General features: G+C 34.0%; 1 protein-coding gene across 3 annotated transcripts in view; it reads right to left on the bottom strand.

Moving 5' to 3' along the window:
- Positions 1-22,145, bottom strand: part of HDX (highly divergent homeobox) — a 206,675-nt gene that overhangs the window by 124,263 nt on the left and 60,267 nt on the right. For all 3 annotated transcript variants that reach the window (XM_023202828.2, XM_023202826.2, XM_023202827.2), the window contains one exon: positions 10,836-10,889. In XM_023202828.2, the coding sequence (XP_023058596.1) occupies positions 10,836-10,889 (54 nt within the window). The remainder of the gene's footprint in view (positions 1-10,835; positions 10,890-22,145) is intronic.

The following is a 22,145-nucleotide window of genomic DNA, read 5'->3' as shown; positions in this document are numbered from 1 at the left end:
TGACTATGTCTATGATCCATTTTGAGTTGACTTTTTTTTTTTTTCTTTTTTGAGACAGAGTCTCACTCTGTCGCCCAGGCTGGAGTGCAGTGGCGCCATCTCTGCTCATGGCAAGTTCTGTCTCTGGGGCTCATGCCATTCTCCCGCCTCAGCCTCCCAAGTAGCTGGGACTACAGGCACCCGCCACCACGCCTGGCTAATTTTTTGTATGTATTCCTTTTTAGTAGAGAAGGGGTTTCACCGTGTTAGCCAGGATGGTCTCCATCTCCTGACCTCGTGACCCGCCCGCCTAGGCCTCCCAAAGGGCTGGGATCGCAGGAGTGAGCCGCTGCGCCCCAGTCCTAGTTAATTTTTATATATGGTGTGCGCTATGGACCAAAATTCATTTTTTGCATGTGGATATTCAATCATTATAAAACCATTTGTTGAAAAGACTATCTTGTTTCCACTGAATTGAATTCACAACTTTAAAAAAAATAAGTTGTCTAACTCCGTATCCTGTTTCATTGATTTTTTCATCTAACTCCAATAATACAGTTTTTATTCCTATAGCATTGTAATAAGTTTTTAAAACATGCAGTGTTATCCTGTCAATTATATGTTTTTTCAAAATTGTTTTGGCTATTTCCAAGTCATTTTAATTACCATATAAGTTTTAAAAATCAGTTTGTAATTTTCTACAAAAAAGTGACCTGAAATTTTGATTAAAATTGTTCTAAATCTATAAATAATTGTGAGGAAAATGATAGTATATTAGAAATTTTGTCCCATGGAAAGAAAAGGCATATCTCTCCATTAAAATCCTTCTAATTTTTTTCACAAATATTTTATAGTTTTCAGGGCAGAGGTTTTGCGTAGTTTTTGTCAGATTTATCCCTCAGTATTTCATATTTTATGTTATTTTCAAATGTGTTTTTAAAATTTCAATTTCTGATTATACGTTGGTAGTTTATAAACTCACAATTGGTTTTTGTGTATTGAACGTGTATCCTCTAATTTTGTTAATCTCACTTATTAGCCTTAGTAGCTTTTTAAGTTAAATACCATGGGATTTTATACATAAATTATCACGTCTTCTGGAAATAAAGACACATTCATTCCTTCTCTTCTAGATTGGATACCTTAAATTTTTCTTGCCTTACTGCATTGTCTAGAACCTCCAGTAAAATGCTGAATATAAATTGTAAAAAGGGACATCCATGACTTTTACTTGACATTAGTGGGGAGGTATTCACTCTTTCACCATTAAGTATAATGTTAAGTACGTGGTTTTTATACATACATTCTACAAAGTTGAGAAAGGTCCATGTTTTTTTGTAATGAAAAGGACAATTAAAAAAAAAACTAGCTATATTTTTAAATGGAAAAATAATAATTGCACATATTTGTGGGGTACATATCTATGTCTTGATACATTTCATGTATAGTGATCAGATCAGTGTTATTATCATATCCTTCCTTATTTGTTTTGGAAACATTCAGTATCCTTCTTTTAGCTATTTGATACTAATAATTAATTGTTAACCATAGTCATCCTACAGTGGTATAGAACACTAGAGCTTGGTCCTATTTACCTGTAATTTTGTCTCCTTTAACAAATCTCTTCATATCATCCCTTTCGTTTTACTATTTCCAGCCTCTAATATCTTCTGTACTACTTTGGCCTATATGAGATCACTTTTTTTAGCTTTCAGATATGAATGAGAATATGTGGTGTTTAACTTTCTGTTCCTGACATATTTTACTTAAAATAATGTCTTATAGTTCCATCAATGTTGACATGAATGACAACATTTAATTCTTTCTTATGGTTTAATAGTATTCAATTGTATATATATACCACATTTTCTTTAACCATTCATCTGTTGTTGTACACTTAAGTTGATTCCACATCTTGGCTATTGTGAATTAGTGCTGCAATAAACATATTGGTAGAGATGTCTCTTCTATGAAATGATTTAATTTCTCTTGGATAAATACCCAGTAGTGGAATCGCTGGATCATATAATAGTTTTACGTATATTTCTTTGAGAAACCTCCATGCTGTTCTCCATAGTAGTTGTACTAGTTTAAATTCCCACCAACAGTTTATAAGAGAGTTCTTTTCTCTGCATCCTCACCAGCATTGGTGATTTTTTTTTATCCCTTTGATAATTGCCATCCTAATAAAGTAAGGTGTTATTACACTGTGGTTTTGATTAGTATTTTCCTCATACTTAGTAATGTTGAACATTTTTCATACACTTGTTGACAATTTCTTTCTTTTTCCCTCTTTCTGTCTTTCTTCTCTTCTTCTCTTTTCTTTTTCTAAATTTAACTTTATGTTTAAACCTTTATTTTTGTTTAAGAATACATGTGCACACTTGCTATTTAGGAAAGTTGCATATCATAGGGGTTTAGAGTACAGATTATTTTGTCACTTAGGCAATAAGCATAGTACATGATAGGTAGATTGTTTATCCTCACCCTCCTCCCACCGTCCACCCTCAAGTAGGTACTATTGTCTGTTATCCCTTCTTTTTGTCCATATGTACTTCATGTTTAGTTTTCACTTATAAGTGAGGCTGTGTGGTATTTTGTTTTCTGTTCCTACGTTAGTTCACTTAAGATAATGGCCTCCACCTCCATCCATATTGCCTCTTTTTTATGACCATGTAGTATTTGATGGTGTATATGTACCACATTTTTTAAATTTAGTCAACCATTGATGGGCACTTATGGTTGATTTCATGTCTTTGCTATTGTGAATAGTGCTGTGATGAACATACACATGCATGTGTCCTTATAGTAGAATGATGTACATTCCTTTGGTTATATACTAAATAATGAGATTGCTGAGTCAAATGATAATTCTGTTTTAAGTTCATTTAGAAATCGCCAAAGTGCTTTCCACAATGGCTGCACTAATAGACACTCCCACTAGCAGTGTATAAGTGTTCCCATTTCTATACAACCTCTCCAGCATCTGTTATGTTTTGATTTTTAAATAATGGCTATTCTGACTGGTGTGAGATATCTTGTTGTGATTTTGATTTGCATTTCTCTAATGATTATGAGTGTTTTCATATGCACGTTAGCTATTTGTATATATTCTTTGCAAAAGTTACTGTTCATATCCTTTGCCCACTTTTTAATGGGGTTGTTTTTTGCTTATAAACTTGTTTAAGTTCCTTATAGTTTCTTGACATTTAGATCTCTGTTGGATACATAGTTTGCAAATATTTTCTCCCATTCTGTAAGTTGTCTGTTTACTCTATTGAAAGTTCCTTTTGCTGTGCCGAAGCTCTTTAGTTTAATTTGGTCTCATTTGTTAATTTTTGGTTTTATTATTCTTGCTTTTGGCATTTTCATCATGACGTCTTTGCTCAGTCCTATGCACGGAATATTTCTCGTGTTATCTTTCAAGGTTTTTATAGTTCTAGCTTTTATATGTAAGTGTTTAATCCATCTTGAGTTGATTTTTTTAATATTGTATAAGGAAGGGTTCCAGTTTCAATCTTCTACATGTGACTAGCCAGTTGTTCCAGCATCATCTATTGAATGTGTAATCTGTTTCTCATGGCTTGTTTTTGCCAACTTTGTCGAAGATCAGATGGTTGTAGGTATGCAGCCTTATTTCTGGGCTCTCTATTCTGTTCCATTGGTCTATGTGTCTGTTTTTATACTAGTACCATGCTAGTTTGCTTACTATAGTCTTCTAGTATAGTTTGAAGTCGAGTAATGTGATACCTCTGGCTTAGCTATTTTTGCTTAGGATTGCTTTGGCTATTGCTTTCGGGATCATTTTTGGTTCCATACAACTTTTTAAACATATTTTTCTAATTTTGTGAAGAATGTCATAGGTTTGATCAGAATAGCATTGAATCTGTGGATTGCTTTGGGCAGATGGCCATTTTAACAATATTGATTCTTCCTATCCATGAACATGGAATGTTTTTCCATTTATTTGTGTCGTATTTGATTTCCTACAGCTGTGTTTTGTAATTCTCATTGTAGAGATATTTCACCCCTCTTGTTAGCTGTATTCTTACGTATTTTATTTTTTGTGGCTAATGTGAATGGGATTGTGTTCCTGATTTGGTTCTCAGCTTGGATGGTGTTTTTGTAGAGAAATATTATTGATTTTTGTACACTGCTTTTGTATCCTGTATTCTGCTTACATTATTTATCAGATAAAGGAGCTTTTGGGCAGAGACTATGGGGTTCTTTAGGTATAGAACCACATTATATGCAAACAGAGGTAGTTTGACTTTCTCTCTTCCTACTTGGATGCCTTTTATTTCTTTCCGTTTCCTGATTGCTCTGGCCAGGACTTCCAGCACTATGTTGAATAGGAGTGGTGGGAGGTATTCTTGTGTTGCTCTGGTTTTCAAGGGGAATGCTTCCAGCTTTTGCCCAATCAGCATAATGTCAGCATAACTGTTGGCCATTTTTTGTCTTCTTTGAGAAATGTCTTTTCAGATAATTTGTTCCTTTAAAAATTTGATTTTTTTTTTTCTGTTGAGATGTTGCAGTTTTTAAAAATATTCTGGATATTAATCTGCTGTTGGGTGAGAAGTTTGCAAATATTTTTCCCATTCTTTAGGTTGTCCTTTAACTCTGTTGTTTTCCTTGCTATGCAGAAAAGTTTTAGTTTGATATAATCCGATTTGTTTATTTTGTCTTTTGTTGCCTGTGCCTTTGAGGTCTTATTGATAAAATGTTTTCCTACACCTGCTGTTTGTTCTATTTCTTGGGAAAATGCCCTGAAGCACATTACCTATGTTTTTTTTCTAGTAACTTTGTAGTTTGAGGTCTCTCATTTAGGTATTTGATCCATGATTTTGTGTGTGTGTGTGTGTGAGAGGAGGTCTAATTTCATTCTTCTGCATGTGGATATCCAGTTTTTCCATTACCATTTATAGAAGGCTTTCTTTTCCCAGTGAGTGTTCTTGGCACCTTTGTCAAAAATCATCTGACTGTAAGTATGTGAATTAATTTACATGTTCTCTCCTCTGTTTTAAGGTTCTATGTGTTCGTTTTTATATCAGAACCATGCTGTTGTGGTGACTACAGCTTTGTAGCATATTTTGAAGTTTGGTAGTGTGATGCCTCCTGCATTGTTCTTTTTACTCAGTATTGCTTTGGCTATTCTGGCTCTTCTTTGGTTCCATATAAATTTTAGGATTACTTTTTCTATTTCCATAAAATATTTCATTGGTACTTTGATAAATATTTTATTGAATCTGTAGATTGCTGTGGGCAGTATAGTCATTTTAATAATATTAATTCTTCCAGTCCATGAGCTTGGAATGTGTTTCTATTTATTTTTGTACACTTCAGTTCCTTCCATCAGTGTTTTGTTTTTTTAAATGAAGGTCTTTCAACTCGTTGATTAAATTTATTTCAAGGTATTTTATTTCTTTCAGTTATTGTAAATACATTGTCTTCTTCCTTCTCATTCTGTTTGTTATGTACAAAAATGCTACTGAATAAGTATGTTGATGTTGTATCCTGCAACTTTACTGAATTTGCTTATCAGTTTTGAGAGTTTTGTGTTTGAGTCTTTAAGTTTTTCTATGTATGAGATCACATTGTCTATTAAAAACAGATAATTTTAATTTCTCCTTTCTAATTTGGATGCCCTTTTTTTAAATTTTACCTAGTCACTGTGGCCAAGACTTTTAGTACTACACTGAATAGAATTGATAAAAGTGGGAATCCTTGTTTTGTTCCAATTCTTACAAGAAAGGCTTTCACCTTTTTTCTATTTGGTATTATTTAGGCTGTGGATTTTTCATAAATGGCCTTTATTGTGTTGAAGCATTTTCTTCTATATTTAATTTATCAAGAATTCAAATAGGTAATGGATGTTGAATTTTATCAAATGCTTTTTCTTCATCTATTGAGATAATGTTTTCTTCTTCATTCTATTCATGTGATGTATCATGTTTACTGATTGTGTATGTTAAACCATTCTTGCTTTCCTGGAATAAATCTCATTTGATCATGGCATATTTTTTGATATATTATTGGATTAATTTTGCTAGTTTTTATTGAGGATTTTTGCATCTATGTTCTTCAGTGATAATTGGCCTGTTGTTTTCTTTTTTGGTTGTATCATTATATGATTTTGATATCAGGGTTACGCAGGCCACATAGAATGTGATAGGAAGAGTTCTCTCCACTTCGATGTTTTGGTATAGTTTGAGAATAACTGGTAATAATTCTTCTTCAAAGGTGTTGTAGAATTCAGTGATGAAGCCATTCAATCCTGGAATTTTATTTGTTGGAAAACTTTTTATTATTAACTGAATCATGTTATTTTTATTTGTCCCTTCAGATTTTCTATATCTTCTTTGTTCAATGTTAGTAAGTCATATGTGTCCAGGAATTTATTCATTTCTTTTAGATTTTCTAATTTTTAGGCACGTTGCTGTTCATGGTAGTTTTAATGATCCTTTTTATTTCTGTGGTATCCAGTATGGCATCTCCTTTTGCATTTCTGATTTTATTTCCTTGGGTCTTCACTATTTCTTTCTTAGTCTAGTTAAGGATTTGTCAATTTTGTTTATTTTTTCATAAAACTTTTTGTTTCATTGATATTTTATATATTTTTCACTTTCCATTTCATTTAGTTCTCTGATCTTTATTATTTCTTTCCTTCTACTAATTTTGGATTTGACTTGTTCTTGATTTTCTACTTACTTAAGAAAAATGCATTTTAACGTGATTATTTGAATTTTTTCTAGTTTTTGATGTAGACATTTATTGCTATTACCTTGGCTTTAATACTGCTTTTGCTGTTACCCATAGGTTTTGGTATGTTGTGTTTCTATTTTCATTTGTTTCAAGAAATTTTAAAATTGTATTCTTATTTTCTCCCTTCACCCATTAGTCATTCAAGAGCATGTTGTTTATTTTCTATGCATCTGTATAGCTTCAAATGTTTCTCTATTATTGATGCCTAGTGTTATTCCACTGTGGTCAGATAAGATATTTGATATGACTTTAACTTTTATAAATGTGTTGAGACTTGTCTTGTGTCCTAACCTATAGTCAGTCCTGGCGAATGCACCATGTGCTGATTAATGTGTATTCTACAGTTGTTGGATGAAAATGTTTTGTAAATATTTGCTGTTTTTTTTTTTTTTATGGTATAGTTTAAATGCACTGTGGGTTTTTGTTGTTGTTGTTGTTATTTATCTTTCTAGAAGATCTGTCCAATGCTGAGAGTGAGGTATTGTAGTTCTCAACATTTATTTTATTACAGTGTATCTATACTTTTAGATCTAGTAATGATTGCTCTATGTGGGTCCTCCAGTACTGGATGCATATATATTTGTCCAACTATATGCTGTCTACATAAATTCACCTCACCTATAGAGACATGCATAGAATGAAAGTTAAAGGAAGGAAAATGATATTTCATGCAAATAGAAACCAGTAGCAAGTATGAGTAACTATATCTATATTGGGTAAAACAGACTTCAGTAAAAAGCTGTAAGAAGAGACAAAGGCAAACATTATGTAGTAATAAAGGTAACAATTTAATTCAATGAGCAATCTTCAATTGTTTCCTGTCTGCTTTTGTCACTACCACAGGAGACTTTTTTCTTTTAAGAGACAGGATCTTGCTATGTTGCCCAGTCTGGACCTGAACTACTGGGATCAAGCAATCCTCCCACCTCAGCCTCCCAAGTAGCTGGGACTACAGGCACACACAATCATGCTTGGCTTTTTAGAAAAATTTTGCAGGCAGTCACCCAGTTATGTTTAGCATGCAAGTCCTGGCCTACTTTTATCAGCTATGGTTCCAATAATAGTTCAACTTTCCTAACTTTTGTGGTGGTATTTTCATCTGCTTGATTTATCTAGTTCCACTGGAGCTTCCAGTAATCCCTACTGGTGCCACCTAAGAGGACAGAAGGAGTTCATCTAGACCAAGCACTTGTGAGGAGATACCTACCCCCACTGGTGTTGCCCAACAAACTAATGTCCTTCAGTGGAAAATGGAAACTCCATTCTTCAGGAATACATAGCACACTTTCTGGACTAGTTGCCCATTGTGGCTTGGTCCCTCTTCCTGTTGACAATAAGCCACTTGTATCTCTAGGTAGAAGAAGTAATTATCTTGCTTACAGGAGTCAAGAGACTAAGCTACTCTTTGTGTCAATATCTTCCTTCATATTATTGCCTGGTGTCTCCTGATTAGGGAGAGAATGTCCTGGTCTAGCAGGAAAGGAGCGTAGTTCTCCTGGCTGCTTATTGTCAGCAAAACTTCCAGTTAATCTTCTTGGTCAAAGTTGCCAGACTCACTTCATGTTGTTCCTGACATTCCTGCTCCAACTGGCGGCAGATGGGGATGGGGAATGAGCTTACCAAAGCTTTCTTGTGTTGCTAAGGTGGGGGACATGAGGTTCCTGGTTTGGATCGCCTTTTAATGTTAAATGGGGGCCAAAACACCCTACAGGTCCTGTAATTCCTGGAGTCCCTAAAGGGGCACTTTATTTTTTCATCCTTTCAGAATTCTCGGTAGCCTCTTACATTATTTTCACGGTTTATAGTTCTACTTTTTGGGGAAGAAAATGGATAAAGGAATATAGACAATCTTGGCCAATACTGAAGTCCTAGCTTCATTTTTATTTATCCTATCCATTATAAAATAACTTGAGTTATCCTGCTTTTTGTTTACTTATTTTTCTAATTTCGACTCTTATTCTAGATTAAAGTGTATGTGTGCATGGGTAAACTGAATAATGGTGAGGCTTCAGGTCCCAATGATCCCACACCCAGATCATAAGCCCGGTACCCAACAGGTGGTTCTTAAGCCCACACTCCCTCTCTCTCTCCCACGTCTAGTGAGTCCCAGTGTCTATTGTTCTTATCTTTATGATTATGTGTATTCAATGTTTAGTTCCCACTTAAATGTGAGACCATGCGGTATCTGGTTTACTGTTCTGGCATTAGGTCATTTAGTAAAATAGCCTCCAGCTGCATGTATGTTGCTACAAAAGACATGATTTTATTCGTTTTTATGACTACACAGTATTCCATGGTGTATATGTACTATATATACTTCAATGCTGATGGGCCCTTAGGTTGATTTTATGACCTTATTATTGTGAATAGCACTGTAATGAATATATGGCTACATGTGCCTTTATGATAGAGTGAATTATTTTCCTTCGGGTATATACCGAGTAGAGGCATTGCTGGGTCAAATGGTAGTTACATTTTAAGTTCTTTGAGAAATCTCCAAGTTGCTTTCCACAGTGGCTAAACTAGTTTGCATTCCCAACAACAGTGTATTTGATTTTCTCCAATGACTGAGGAGACTCAGTTGTGGTTTTTTTTGTTTGTTTGTTTTGTTTTGTTTTTTGTTTTGCCTTTTTAATTATTGCTATTCTGACTGGTGAGAGATGGTATCTCATTGTGGTTTTGGTTTGCATTTCTCTGATGACTGGTGACATTCAATGTTTTTTTCATGTTTGTTGGCCTCTTGTATATCTTCTTTTGAAAAGTGCCTGTTCATTTTTAGTTTAGTCTTTTGCCCATTTTTAGTTAGATTGTTTTTTAGCTTCTTGATTTGTTTAAGTTCCATGTAGATTCTGGCTGTTAGACCTTTATCAGATGCATATTTTACAAATATTCTCTCCCATTCTGTAAGCTGTCTTTTTATTCTGTTGGTAATTTTTTTTGTTGTGCAGAAGCTCGAGTTTAATTAGGTCCCATTTATCTATTTTGGTTTTGTTGTGATTGTTTTTGGTGAGTTAGCCATAAATTATTTGCCAAAGCCAATGTTGAACAGGATATTCCCTAGGTTTTCTTCTAGGATTTTTATAGTTTTCAGTCTTACGTTTAAATATTTAATTCATCTCGAGTTAATTTTCATATGAGAGATAGGGGTCCAGTATCATTCTTCTGCAAATGGCTAGCTAGTTATTCCAGCACCACTTATTGAACGAGGAGTCATTTCCCTATTTATTATTTCTGTTGATTTTGTCAAAGATCAGATGGTTGTAAAGTGTGCAGCTTTGTTTCCAGGTGCTTTATTCTGTTCTACTGGTCTATGTGTCTGTTTTAGTATCAGTACCATGCCGTGTTCATTACTGTAGCCTCATAGTATAGTTTGAAGTCAGGCAATGTGATATCTCCTGTTTTGTTCTTTTGCTTAGGATTGCTTTGGATCATTTGTCTTTCTAAAAGTCTATTCATGTATCTTTTATGATTAAAGCCTTTTAATGGTTTCCTATCTAGGGACCAGTCACATCAAAATCTCCTGGGATATTTGCCAAAATGCAGATTTATTGGTCTTACATACAAAAAATGAATGAGATTCTTTAAGAAAGCACAATTTTACTGAAGTTCTGTTATAATAAGATTTAAAAATTTACAGCAGTTGTATCAGAAGGCTAGAGCACAAAATAAGATTGGTAAACCTTAATTACTCATCATTTCTAAATACTGACCTGCACTAAAAGGAAACAGTAAAGTAAATTATGCAATATTGATTGAGATATTTTATATTAATTATGATTCAATTGTCTGATCAAATTAATTGGGTTGATTAGATGTAGAAAAAATCATATTTTATTAATTATTCTGGAGTCACTTTTAAAACTGAGAAAACTGCCCATGGATTATATGGTGTGCTGATTAGTACATTATAATTAAGATTACATTTGCAGTATATGTAAATATTACTGTCTTGAAATATGTCCTTTGAGACAATGTAGTGCTATCAAGGTTCAGTTTTGCCAGCTTTACAAATATGATGGCAATTTTCTCAATGGCATTCTTACTAACAGCACAAGGGGAAACCCGTTTGCTGCTTTAAATGAAAGATTACTTACTGCTCTTTTTCTAGAACACCCTGTAATCCAAGGCACAGTAAGGTTTCCTGAAATCTGTGAAAACAACAAATGGAATCTCAGTAAGCTATTTATTGACAGTACTTGGAATGTTGATCATTACCAAAGATTTCACACACTATTTCAAGATAAATCTGCATTCAGAACATATTCCCCATGTGTAAAATGTTGTTTCCTTATTGAACTCAACAGATTTAAAGGGTCCTTCTTGGTGAAAAAAATTGAGAAGTAGTGCAGACTTCTGGGAATTCAAAAAAAAAAAAGGTTCTAAGGCATTGTTGGGGGGCCTACAATTGTTGGGACTCTGTTGCAAATTTTAAAATCTATAGATAATACAATTGTTATAATAAAAATTCAATGCTTTTAGAAGCGAAGAAGTTACAAGAAGTTTAGAATACAGTAATCCCCCTGTATCCACAGATGATATACTCCGAGACACCCAGTGGATGTCTGAAACTGCAGAGAGTATCGAACTCTATATATACTGTATTTATTCTTATATATACATGCTTATGAAAAAGTTGAATTATAAATTAGCTAAGAAATGAACAATATAATAAAATAAAAGTATTGACAAAATACTGTGATAAAAGTTACGTAAATGTGTCCTTTCTTGAAATATCTTATTGTACTTTTGCAAGTTACTGAAACCATGAAAAACAAAACCATAAATAAGGGAGGACTACTGTAGTCACATTTTAAATAGGGCTTTACCACAAAGCAAGAGATGACTTCATAATGAATGATGTGCCCTATAAACTACTTAAACACATTACCTGCATTTACTTTGTAAACTCAGCACTGACTAATGGATTTATTGCTACATGTGTTTTCTTAATACAAATCTTAGACCTACAGTATAAATGACTGAAACAATGTTTCTCCAATAGTGGCCTCAATAGAAGTCTATTCACTATGCTCTACGCTCTTTCTTGCAAAATAGTGAATTGTATATTTTAATAAACCCATTTGTTTAATGAAATATTCTCTTTGCATAAATAATGTACTACTGTAAAAGGGAGAAAAAGCAAACCTTTCATCATTACTATCTATACAAGAAATCTTTCTAGATAAAAATGTGTTTGATAAAATTTGCTCTTTTTGAATTATGTCCCAGTGTCTAGTTTTGGTAGTGAAGTTTAGCAATGTTGCAATCTTGAGGAGGTATTTCTTGCATATTATGCAAGTATTTTATACTCGAGCAAATACTTTCTGATAATTTCCCAGAAATGGTGAAATATGTTGACCTTTACTAATGGGGAAGGGTACTGTGGTAGTTATGGATATATTCAAGTTCAATACATTCTTGTCTACCTAAGCACTTGAGTACTCACACCCAAAATTGAACTAATGTTCCTACAAATCCTATTCAACAGTATGGTAGTCCCTTTTTAAGTAGAAACCACTAAGACAAATGGCCAGTAACACCTTATTACCTCAGCATTGCTACACAGGTAGACAGATGCTACTCTAGTGGGATTTTAGGGAGCATTTACAAAGACAAAGGTAGTCTGTTAGCTGTGGTTCAGGTTAGCCTGGACTTAACTATGCTTTATCGTAGGACACACAAGAATTGGGGTGTACCTCTCACTTGCTCTTTCCTTCCCTTCGAAACAGATGCCTCCTGAGAGACTGAGAAGGCAATTCAGCCTCAGTAGGTCATGGAAGTGAGAACAAGGCATTTGATACAATATTTAATGTTTTTCATAAATTATAAGCAGTAATGACCTAAATAGTATTATGCCTATTGACAAAGAGTGATATCAATGTAAATAGTAAATTAATATTCTCAGTTATTCAAACTTCAGGCAAGCTGTTACTGTTCCTGGCCACCAGACTTGTCATTTTACTTTGAGTTACAAGTATACCAAAATGCAAGGAATAAGTTAAACATGATATAAGCTCCAAATAATACTTTTAAGGAAAAATAAAAAATATTTTGCTCAAGATAAGATACTATTACAGTAAAATGGCAATGAACTGGAATGCTAGGGGTTAATGAGAAGTTGTGAATAATTAATTTTTTAATGAAGAACTGAAGGTGATAAAAAATTTATTCTTAAAAATTATTCAAAATGTATTTTTTCTTTTTATCCCACCAATGTGTGCTAGAGTTTGAAAATTCATTGTTAGCCTCAGTGAGGGAAATAAATCTGCTTAAATAATACCACAAAATCTAGAAAAAATATAGATACCAAGTGTTTTAGATTATCTGTTCACATATTATTTTCCATTGTAAAATAATTCAAAATTGACCATACAGAATTTCTAGAAAATATATGATAAACCAAATGAATTACAAACAAAACAAAACTTTAAACCTAAAAAATTACATGTGAAATAATAAAGAGGATACAATAAACATTGTAATAGAATTTATATAAACACCGACTATACATTTGAGAAATGTAAAATGTGATTTTCTGTTTAAGTCAATTGTGTGTAAGGAAGAAAATACAAAACTCCTATGAGCACATAGTATGCAAATGTTATAAATTCCATGTGATTTTGGAAGAAGTTTCACTTTTTTTGTTTTATAATTCCGTGTCAGCAGTTACATGATACTCAAATGTTATATTTAACTAATCTCTAATGTTTACTTCAAATCCATTGTTCAGTTCATTACATCTCTGGTAGAACTCAAGACCAGCTGGTCAAAGTAACTGAATTTGTAGGCTTTTTTGAATAAATATCTTTCTCCAAATTTGGGAAGCTTTATTTAGTGAAATATTGATGATCTATTTCTCACTCACCAAAAGCGATGAAATGCAATACTCAAATTAGAAGGGTAATATACATCTCATTTACATGATATTTCAATTCCAAACTCACTTTATACAGACTGGTTTGGAAAATATGAAATAAATCTTCAAGGAGATGAGACTGATTTAACAAATATATTAGAACATACACATGCAAAAGAGTGCTGTACATTTCCAAGTAGAAAATCTGGAATGTTATAAACTCATTACAATGATGTTGACATTATTCAAAGCATTTTGGGAACTTTCATTTTGGAATTGTCAGTTCATGCCTCATCCAGAGATTTTGTCTCATTACATTCCTTTTATTTTAACTGAAAATATAACAGCCCCAATTGAACATTCATATTAGTCACTAAATGTGGCTTAGAATAAATTCTATTTTTTAAAATCAAATGTTCCCCCAAGTGATAATTATTTGTCACTACTGAAGCATGTAAAAAAGTTCCACCGGCTCCTAAAGCAATTGTGAAAGAACTTCAAAAACTTTTGACAAAATTGAACATTAGTGAAATAAGTATATACAACTTTCCAATCAGGTATTTCTCCTATATGTGGTGTTGTTTTAGAGTGCTACAGGAAATAAAAGATCAGCAAAAGGTAATTTCCTGGGCGGCAAGAACTATTGCTTGAGAGTAAGAGATAAGACAGGTACATGAATGTCTGTACTACAAAGAAAACTTAAATGTCACAAGGGAGTTATAATAAATGAAGTGCAACAGGAGCTCAAAATATGACAAAATTACATCTACTTGTGAATTGATATCTTAGCTTAACCTTAAAAGATGGGTAGAATTCTAATAGAAATTTTAAAAAGATCAGCATTTTAGGGGAAAAAATAGAATGGCATGAGCACAGTGGAATAAAAAGATAGGATGTATTTGGGGAATGGTCAGTTCAACCAGAACTGGAAAGGGGAGTTAAGGTCACTGTGTGGAGATCATGAATGGCAAGGTGCATTTATATCAAATTCTGTAGAAAATAGGTAGCTATTGAAGGCATTCAAACAGACGTATGGTATGATCAGACTGTATTTTTATGCAGTACAAATCTTAGGTATCTATGTGCGTACAGTAAATTCAAGAAGCACAGAAACTATTATGATAGTTTGGAAGTGAAGTAATTCAGGCTTGGAACCAAGGTAGAGAGGTAGGAATTAAGAAGAGAAATATAAAGCATACTACTGAAGAAAGGTCTTGTGTATAAGATAGAAGAGAATGAAATAGTCTGGAGATAATAAAAATTGTCCTTTTATGGCCAACTGCTTCCCAGAGTGCCTGGTCTTCTGGAGCTAATGGAGAATTGCAACTTTAAAAGTAAATGAAAGAAAGTGTACTTACTGTTGGAAATCTGCATCTCATGACTAAGAGTGGATACACAACGAAAATAATGCACTTATTTAGATGTATACTGGAGTCACATCATATGTATACTTAAGGTTCATGAATTCAACTATAACACATTTGCCAGTCTCATGTAAAATCATAATTTTACTTTAAATAGACTACATATCAAGATATCAATTATATATGATACGTCTTCATTACTGTACGTGGTTGTACATTCATAAGAAGGCATGCAGATAGTTAAGTTTTGTAGATGATTTAGGTATTTTTAAAGGAATTTTTGCTGTTTTATTTTACACAATTTAGACCCCACATATGAATCTGCTTTAATGTTTCTGCTAGATTATTAGATTGCCAAGAGCAAAGTACCAAGTTTTAAAAATTTATTCTAATTATTTTATATAGTCACACAGAGATTATATGTTAAAAACATTCATTTGATTTCAAAAATATGTTGTAAAGACAGTTGAACATATATGCTGTACTTCCTGTTTTAAAAATCTGAGACCAACTTATGAGTCTAGTAAAGCTACTATCTGATGTATACTGCATTTTATGTGAGCCAGGAAAATTGAGTATTTCATTACTTAGCATTTTGTTAAATGGGATTTGATTAAATGAAGCAATCAAGCAATAATCAGGCCTCTCAGAAGAATTCAGCAGTAAGAGACTCATAAATCAGTGCTTTAGCTTTCCATCAGTTGTTTTAGTATTAGCTGAGCATAGAAACCTATCAATCACTCTGCTTTAATAGGCAGAGTTTCCTAATTTTTTTTCCAATTATGAGGTGTACAGCACAGAGAACATTGCTGGGCATATGATAGCACTCAATAAATATTTACTGACTGACTAATTGAATTCACTTGGGTGTTTATTATTCACTAGCTGTAATTGGCCGAAATTTAACAAAAAGCCAAGAGTGGCAATATATATAAGACTAATGCATGGAGTAAAGAGCTGTGGTGGAGGGGGAGTAAATTATTTACGGTTGAGAACAATGTGTTCTGGAGCAAAGAAAAAAAGATGTCTGTGTATATGAAAATATTTTCCTCTTTTCTCTCTACAAATTCTTCAGAAAAGTTTTCAGAAATTAGAATGCCTTTACAAAGTAAAGTTTCAATGCTACAACTTTTGGATGAACAACTAACATATTTTTACACATATGAATTTTTCTTCTATTATGTGATAGAAATCTGGTGCTTAGAAAACTATTAGCCTGGAAATTTCATCTAATTGAAAACCAAAATGCTATTTGAAATTTGTTTTTATACATGGTAGTAAAATTTTACAAACCACAAGAAATTAAAATCAGGGAAGCTAGAATTCTAAGATGTTTCAGTGAAATTATAAAAGGTACTCAGATGGAACATTACAAAACAAATTCATCCTACTGATTCTTGAGATATTGTCTGTTAAAAATAATGGAAGGTTAAAAATAAAATAATGCAAGTTAATATGTGGAATGTTTATCTTCTTATTCAAAGGCACTAAGGAATAAACAATCACAAATCTAGAACCCCTAACATTATGTGCTCTAGCATATTGTAAAATATTACGTTAATTCTACTCATGTAAAAAAGTAGAAATTTGGGAAATATAAAAGCTCTTTACTAATTTCAGAAAATAAATTGTAAGCGTTAGCTTTAAATTCTAAATACATTTTTATAGTTGAAATGAAGCAGTTTATTACATGCACATTCAGAGATCAGTTCATCAAACAACAACAAAAGATTTGTTGCTTTTGCCAGGCTACCCATATTTGCTGGGCTGGAATAGGATGGTTACCATGAATCACAACTCTATATCTTTTCTTTGTGTATGACTGACTACATGTTGAACCAAACTATAGATTTTTAAAATAAATCAAACACAATGTCTCTTTGTAGCATTAACACTATATGGATTGATACATTTATTCTGAAATTTAAAAAAAACAGCAGAAAGTAAGCAAGATGAAGGCCTAGGTAGCTCTAGATCCTTGTCCCCCAACGTAAACATTAAATAAACAACTAGTGACTAGTTGAAATAACTTTATAGTAGCTCTTGAAACCATATTCACAATCAATTGAGTGTACAATCAAGAAAATGTCACATTCAAAATAGTAAGAGATTTCACAGTGTTTTTATTTGGCTTGTTGCACCCCTTCCTGGTATGGCAGGGCACATTTTTGGGGAAGTTTGGTGGCCTGATCCCCAGTCTCTTCTGTGAGTAAGAGAGTGTGAAGTGGACTGAATTTACAACATTTTAATCTGTCTGGGGTCTGCCTGAGGAATTTGTCTCTTTATCTCCTAATTTGGAGTTCAGACAGCCAATAGTGGCACATCTCAGATCTCAGACTAGTGAAATTGGTGAGAAGCAGTGAACAAGGCTCATGAAAACCTCAGAGAGACTGAAGACCCATGGATGCTTGGGGAAAGAGATTAGTAATTGAGGAATATAATAGAGCAGCTAAGGGTTTTGGAAGATGCTGGAATGAGAGTTTAAGAAAATCTAGATATTTAAATATAGCCACATAGAGCAGGGGCTTCAAGATGGCCTGGTAGAGGCATCTGATTTTCACCTCCTCCACAAAGAAGAAACAAAACAGCAAGTAGATAATCACACTTTGAATAGATCACCTAATAGAGAAGGCTGAAATTCAACAAAGAAGTGACAAAACACCTAAGGTAAGGAAGGAGAGGGGAGCAAAGAAGCCTACTGGGCCAGTGGGAGCTAAGAGCCTTGAGAGGTTCCCCAATACAAGGAAAGAATAAGCTAGTGACACCCAGTAGTACACATTTCTACCATGGATTCCTACAATCTTAGCCAATGAAAAGTGCCTCAACTCACTTAGGCCCTGAAACTAACAAAGGAAGCTGCTTGAATATGAGTTGACAGCATTGCTCCAGAGAGGGAGCTCACACACCAAGTCCTAAACAGTTACAGCAAGATGCCACTTTGAGAGGCCAGTCCCTACCAGATTGCTTCCTGCCCTGCCTCTCCAACAGCTCCTGCATCTCCAAATCCCTGAAGCCTAATTGCCATCACCCACATGAATCTGGACTGTGATGCTGATTGGTACCACAAGGGCTGAAGCACAAGCCATTGTCTGTAATCCTTCTGCCTCTAGTATCAGAGCTGCCTCACATTTAATAGCACCTTGAGAAAAGGCTATCATACTTACAACTCCCACCTGCAACTGAGATGCCTGTTACCCAGCCACCTGTTCAGGATGCTGCCACTGAAAACAATCTCACCCTCACCACCAGCAGAGCTGCAGCACAGCCACTGCTATCCCCACCAAGTATTCTGTAAAAGCCTGGCAATCACCATGCTCCAGCCTACTGCAGCCAGTGCCTGCACACACCATTGAGGGGTAGAGGACAGGCCTTCCTGGCTCAGCTTCATCCATCCCAATGCCTGAACACACTGTTAGTGCCTGTAGATTACCCTGCCCTATCCACCACATTTGGCACTACTCTTGGGTGCCTGAGGACAGGTCCACCCAGCCCATCACAGCCACTGCCAACAGCAGGATGAACTGTGTGGGAGACAGAGGGTTGTCCTGCCATGGCTGCTGTCATCACTCAGATCACATTGACTCCTCAGGGGCCCAAGGACTCACCCACCCATCCAGGACGTGGCCAGAACCTGAGGAAGTTGCCTGGAGGCCCAAGAATCACCACACCTGTACCTGCTAATACCAGTGCCAGAGTATACTGCCCTAGGGCCCGAGGACAAGCAGACTCAGCTTGCCACAGCCACTGAGGCCCCAGAACTGGCCCATCTGAATGTCTCTGTTCCCAAGAAAACTTCAACATAGCCTCCACTAAAAATCACAACCTAAGCATTGAGAAAATGACAGACACTGCTGATGCTGTTTACAGGTGAGGAAATCGTGCAAGGACTATGGTAATGGACACAACCAGAATGAAAGCCAAAGTGCCCTACCCAACAAACCCAGAGATACATCTTCAGGAAAAAGTGCTCCCCTACAAAAGCAGATTAAAAATATTGGAAGAGGCAACTGTTATACCAGATGCTCAGATGTCAATGAAAATACACAACACAAAAAGACCAGGAAATATGATACCTCTAAAGGAACACAATATTTATTCAGCAACAGATTATATTCAAGAAGAAATTAATGAAAACCAGAAAAAATAATTTAAAATATTGATTATAGAGAAGCTCAGGGAGATACAAGATCATTCAGAAAAATACAAAGAAATCAGAAAAACAATTCAGGATGTGAAAGAGAAATTTACTAAAAAGATAGATATCATTTAAAAAAGAAATTCTGGAGCTAAAAAATTCATGGAATCAAATAAAAAATATATTCAAAACTTCAACAATAGACCACACCAAGCAGAAGAATGAATTTCAGAATGGGAATATAGGTCTTTTGAAATAACCCAGTCGGACCAAAACAAAAAAGAAAAAAGGATAAAAAAGAATGAATAAAGCCTACACGACACACAGAATACCATAAAGTGCCCAAATATTCAATTTTATTGTGTCCAAGAAGGAAAAAAAAAAAAAAAAAAAAGAAAAATGAAAAAAGTCAAAGCAATAAAAAACCTATTTAGTGAAATAGTGGCTGAAAACTTCCGAAGTCTACAAAGAGATTTATGCATCCAAATGCAGGAAACTCAGATATCCCCAGAGATATAATGGTAAAAGGTCTTCTCTATGACATAATACACTAAAACTGTCAAAAGTCAAAGACAAAGAGAGATTCTGTAAACAGCAAGAGAAAAGTATCTAGTCACCTTTATAAAACCCACATCAGACTAGCACCACATTTCTCAGTAGAAACTTTACAGGCCAGGAGATAGTGGAATGATATCTTCAAAGAGCTGAAAGAAAAACAACCCTGCAAGTGAAGGATACTATACCCAGTAAATTTACTCTTCACAAATGAATAAGAAATAAAGTCTTTCACAGACAAAAAAAAGCTACACTTCACCACCACTAGACTCACCCTGAAATTGTTTAAGTGTTTCTGACATGTTGAAATGAAAGACAATACCAGCATCATGAAAACACACGAAGGATAAATCCCACTAGAAGAGCAAACACACACATGAGAAAGGGAAAAGACCCCAATGTTGCCATTAAAGAAAGCTGTCAAATTACATTTGTAAACAATAAAAATAAAAGGAAGGAACAAAGGATACTGTTAAAAACCACCAGAAATCAACTAGTAAAATGACAGGAATAAATATTCACATATAAATTATGATTTTGAATATAAATGAATTAAACTTTCCACTTAAAATATATAGACTGGCTAAATGGACAACAACAAAAAAACCATCACTCCACTATATATTGCCTACAAGAAAGCAATCTTGCCTATAAAGGCACATATAGACTGACAGCAAATGGATGGAAAAAAATATTCCATGAAAATGAAAACAAAACATGAGCAGGAGAAGCAATACTTAGATAAAATAGACTTTAAGTAAAAAACAATAAAAAGAGAAAAGGAAAGTCATTATATAACAATAAAGGGATCAATCCAGCAAAAGGATATAAAAATTCTAAGCACATATGGCCCCAACACCAGTGCACCAAGACATACGATGCAAATATTATCAGATTGGGCAAAAAGAAGAGACTCCAGCACAAGTATAGTTAGGAATTTCAACTCCCCACTTTCAGCATTAGACAGATGATCTAGACAGAAAATTAACAAAGAAATATTGTATTTAAACTTACATCAATTGGACTTAAAAGACATTTGCATAATACCTCATCAAATGGCTATAGAATACACATTCTTTGCAACAGCATATGGAACATTCTCCAGTACAGACCACGTGTTAGGACACAAAACAAATCTCAACAACATTTTTTAAAATTTACAACTATATAGAGTATCTTCTTAGACCACAGTGGAATTAAACTAGATATCAGTAACAGGAGGAACTCTGGAAAACTTACAAATACATGGATATTAAACAACATGCTTCTGAAAAAGAGGGAGGAAATTAAAGAGAAAATTTAAAAATGTATTAAAACAAATGAAAATTGAAACAAAACATACCAAATATAGGTACAGCAAAAGCAATGCTAATGTAAAAGTTAAAAGCAATAAGTACCTAGACGAAAAATTTCAACAGAATTGTACTAAATGAATTCATTTCAAAAATGAGCAAAACACAAACAAACCAAACACAAAATTAATAGAAATAAAGGAATAATAAAGATCAGAGCAGAACTAAACAAAATCGACACTAAAAATATATAAACTATCAACACAATAAAAAGTTGCATTCTTAAAAGATAAACAAATTTGATAAACTGCAATCTAGACTAACCAAGAGAAAAAAAGAAGACATAAATAAATAAAATCAGAAATGAAAAATAGACATTGCAACTGATACTACAGAAATACAAAAGATCATCAGAGACTATAAAGAACAACTACACACTAGCACACTAGAAAGCCTAGAGGAAATGGATACATTTCTGGACACAAACAACCTATTAAGATTGAATTAAAAAAGAAATAGAAAACCTGAAGAGACCAATAACAATTACTGAGATTGAATCAGTAATAATAATAAAAAATTCTACCAGAAAAGAAAAGTTCAAGACTTAATGACTTCACTGCCAAATTCTATGAAACTTACAAGGAAGAAGTAAAACAATTTCTCCTGGAGCAATTCCAATAAAATTGAAGAGGTGGGAATTTTCTCTAATTATGTAAGGCCAGCATTACCCTGATACCAACACTATACAAGGATGCAAAAAAAAAAAAAAAAAAAAAAAAAATTTCAAGCCAGTTACCCTGATTAATACAGATGCAAAAACCCTCAAGAAAGTTTTAGCAGAATGAATTCAACTGTACATCATAAAGATAATACAAAATGATCAAGTGGGATTCATCCCAGGGATGCAAAGATGGTTCACCACATACAAATCAATTAACATGACACATCATATCAACAAAATGAAGGACAAAAGCCTTATTATTTCAATAGATGCAGAAAACCATTTGAGAAAATTCAGTATCCCTTCATAAGAAAAACAACACAGTGGACCGAGAAGGAATGTACCTCAACATAACAAAGGACAAATATGAAAACCAACAACTAACATCATACTGAATGATAAAAGCTGAAAGTCCTTTTCCTGGGAACTGGAGGAAGATAAGCATGCCTACTTTCACCTCTCATAATCAACACAGTACTGG

This window comes from Piliocolobus tephrosceles, chromosome 12 (genome assembly GCF_002776525.5).
Source record: "Piliocolobus tephrosceles isolate RC106 chromosome 12, ASM277652v3, whole genome shotgun sequence".
Classification (NCBI taxonomy): domain Eukaryota; kingdom Metazoa; phylum Chordata; class Mammalia; order Primates; family Cercopithecidae; genus Piliocolobus; species Piliocolobus tephrosceles.
This window is presented reverse-complemented; position numbering and strand designations above follow the sequence as displayed.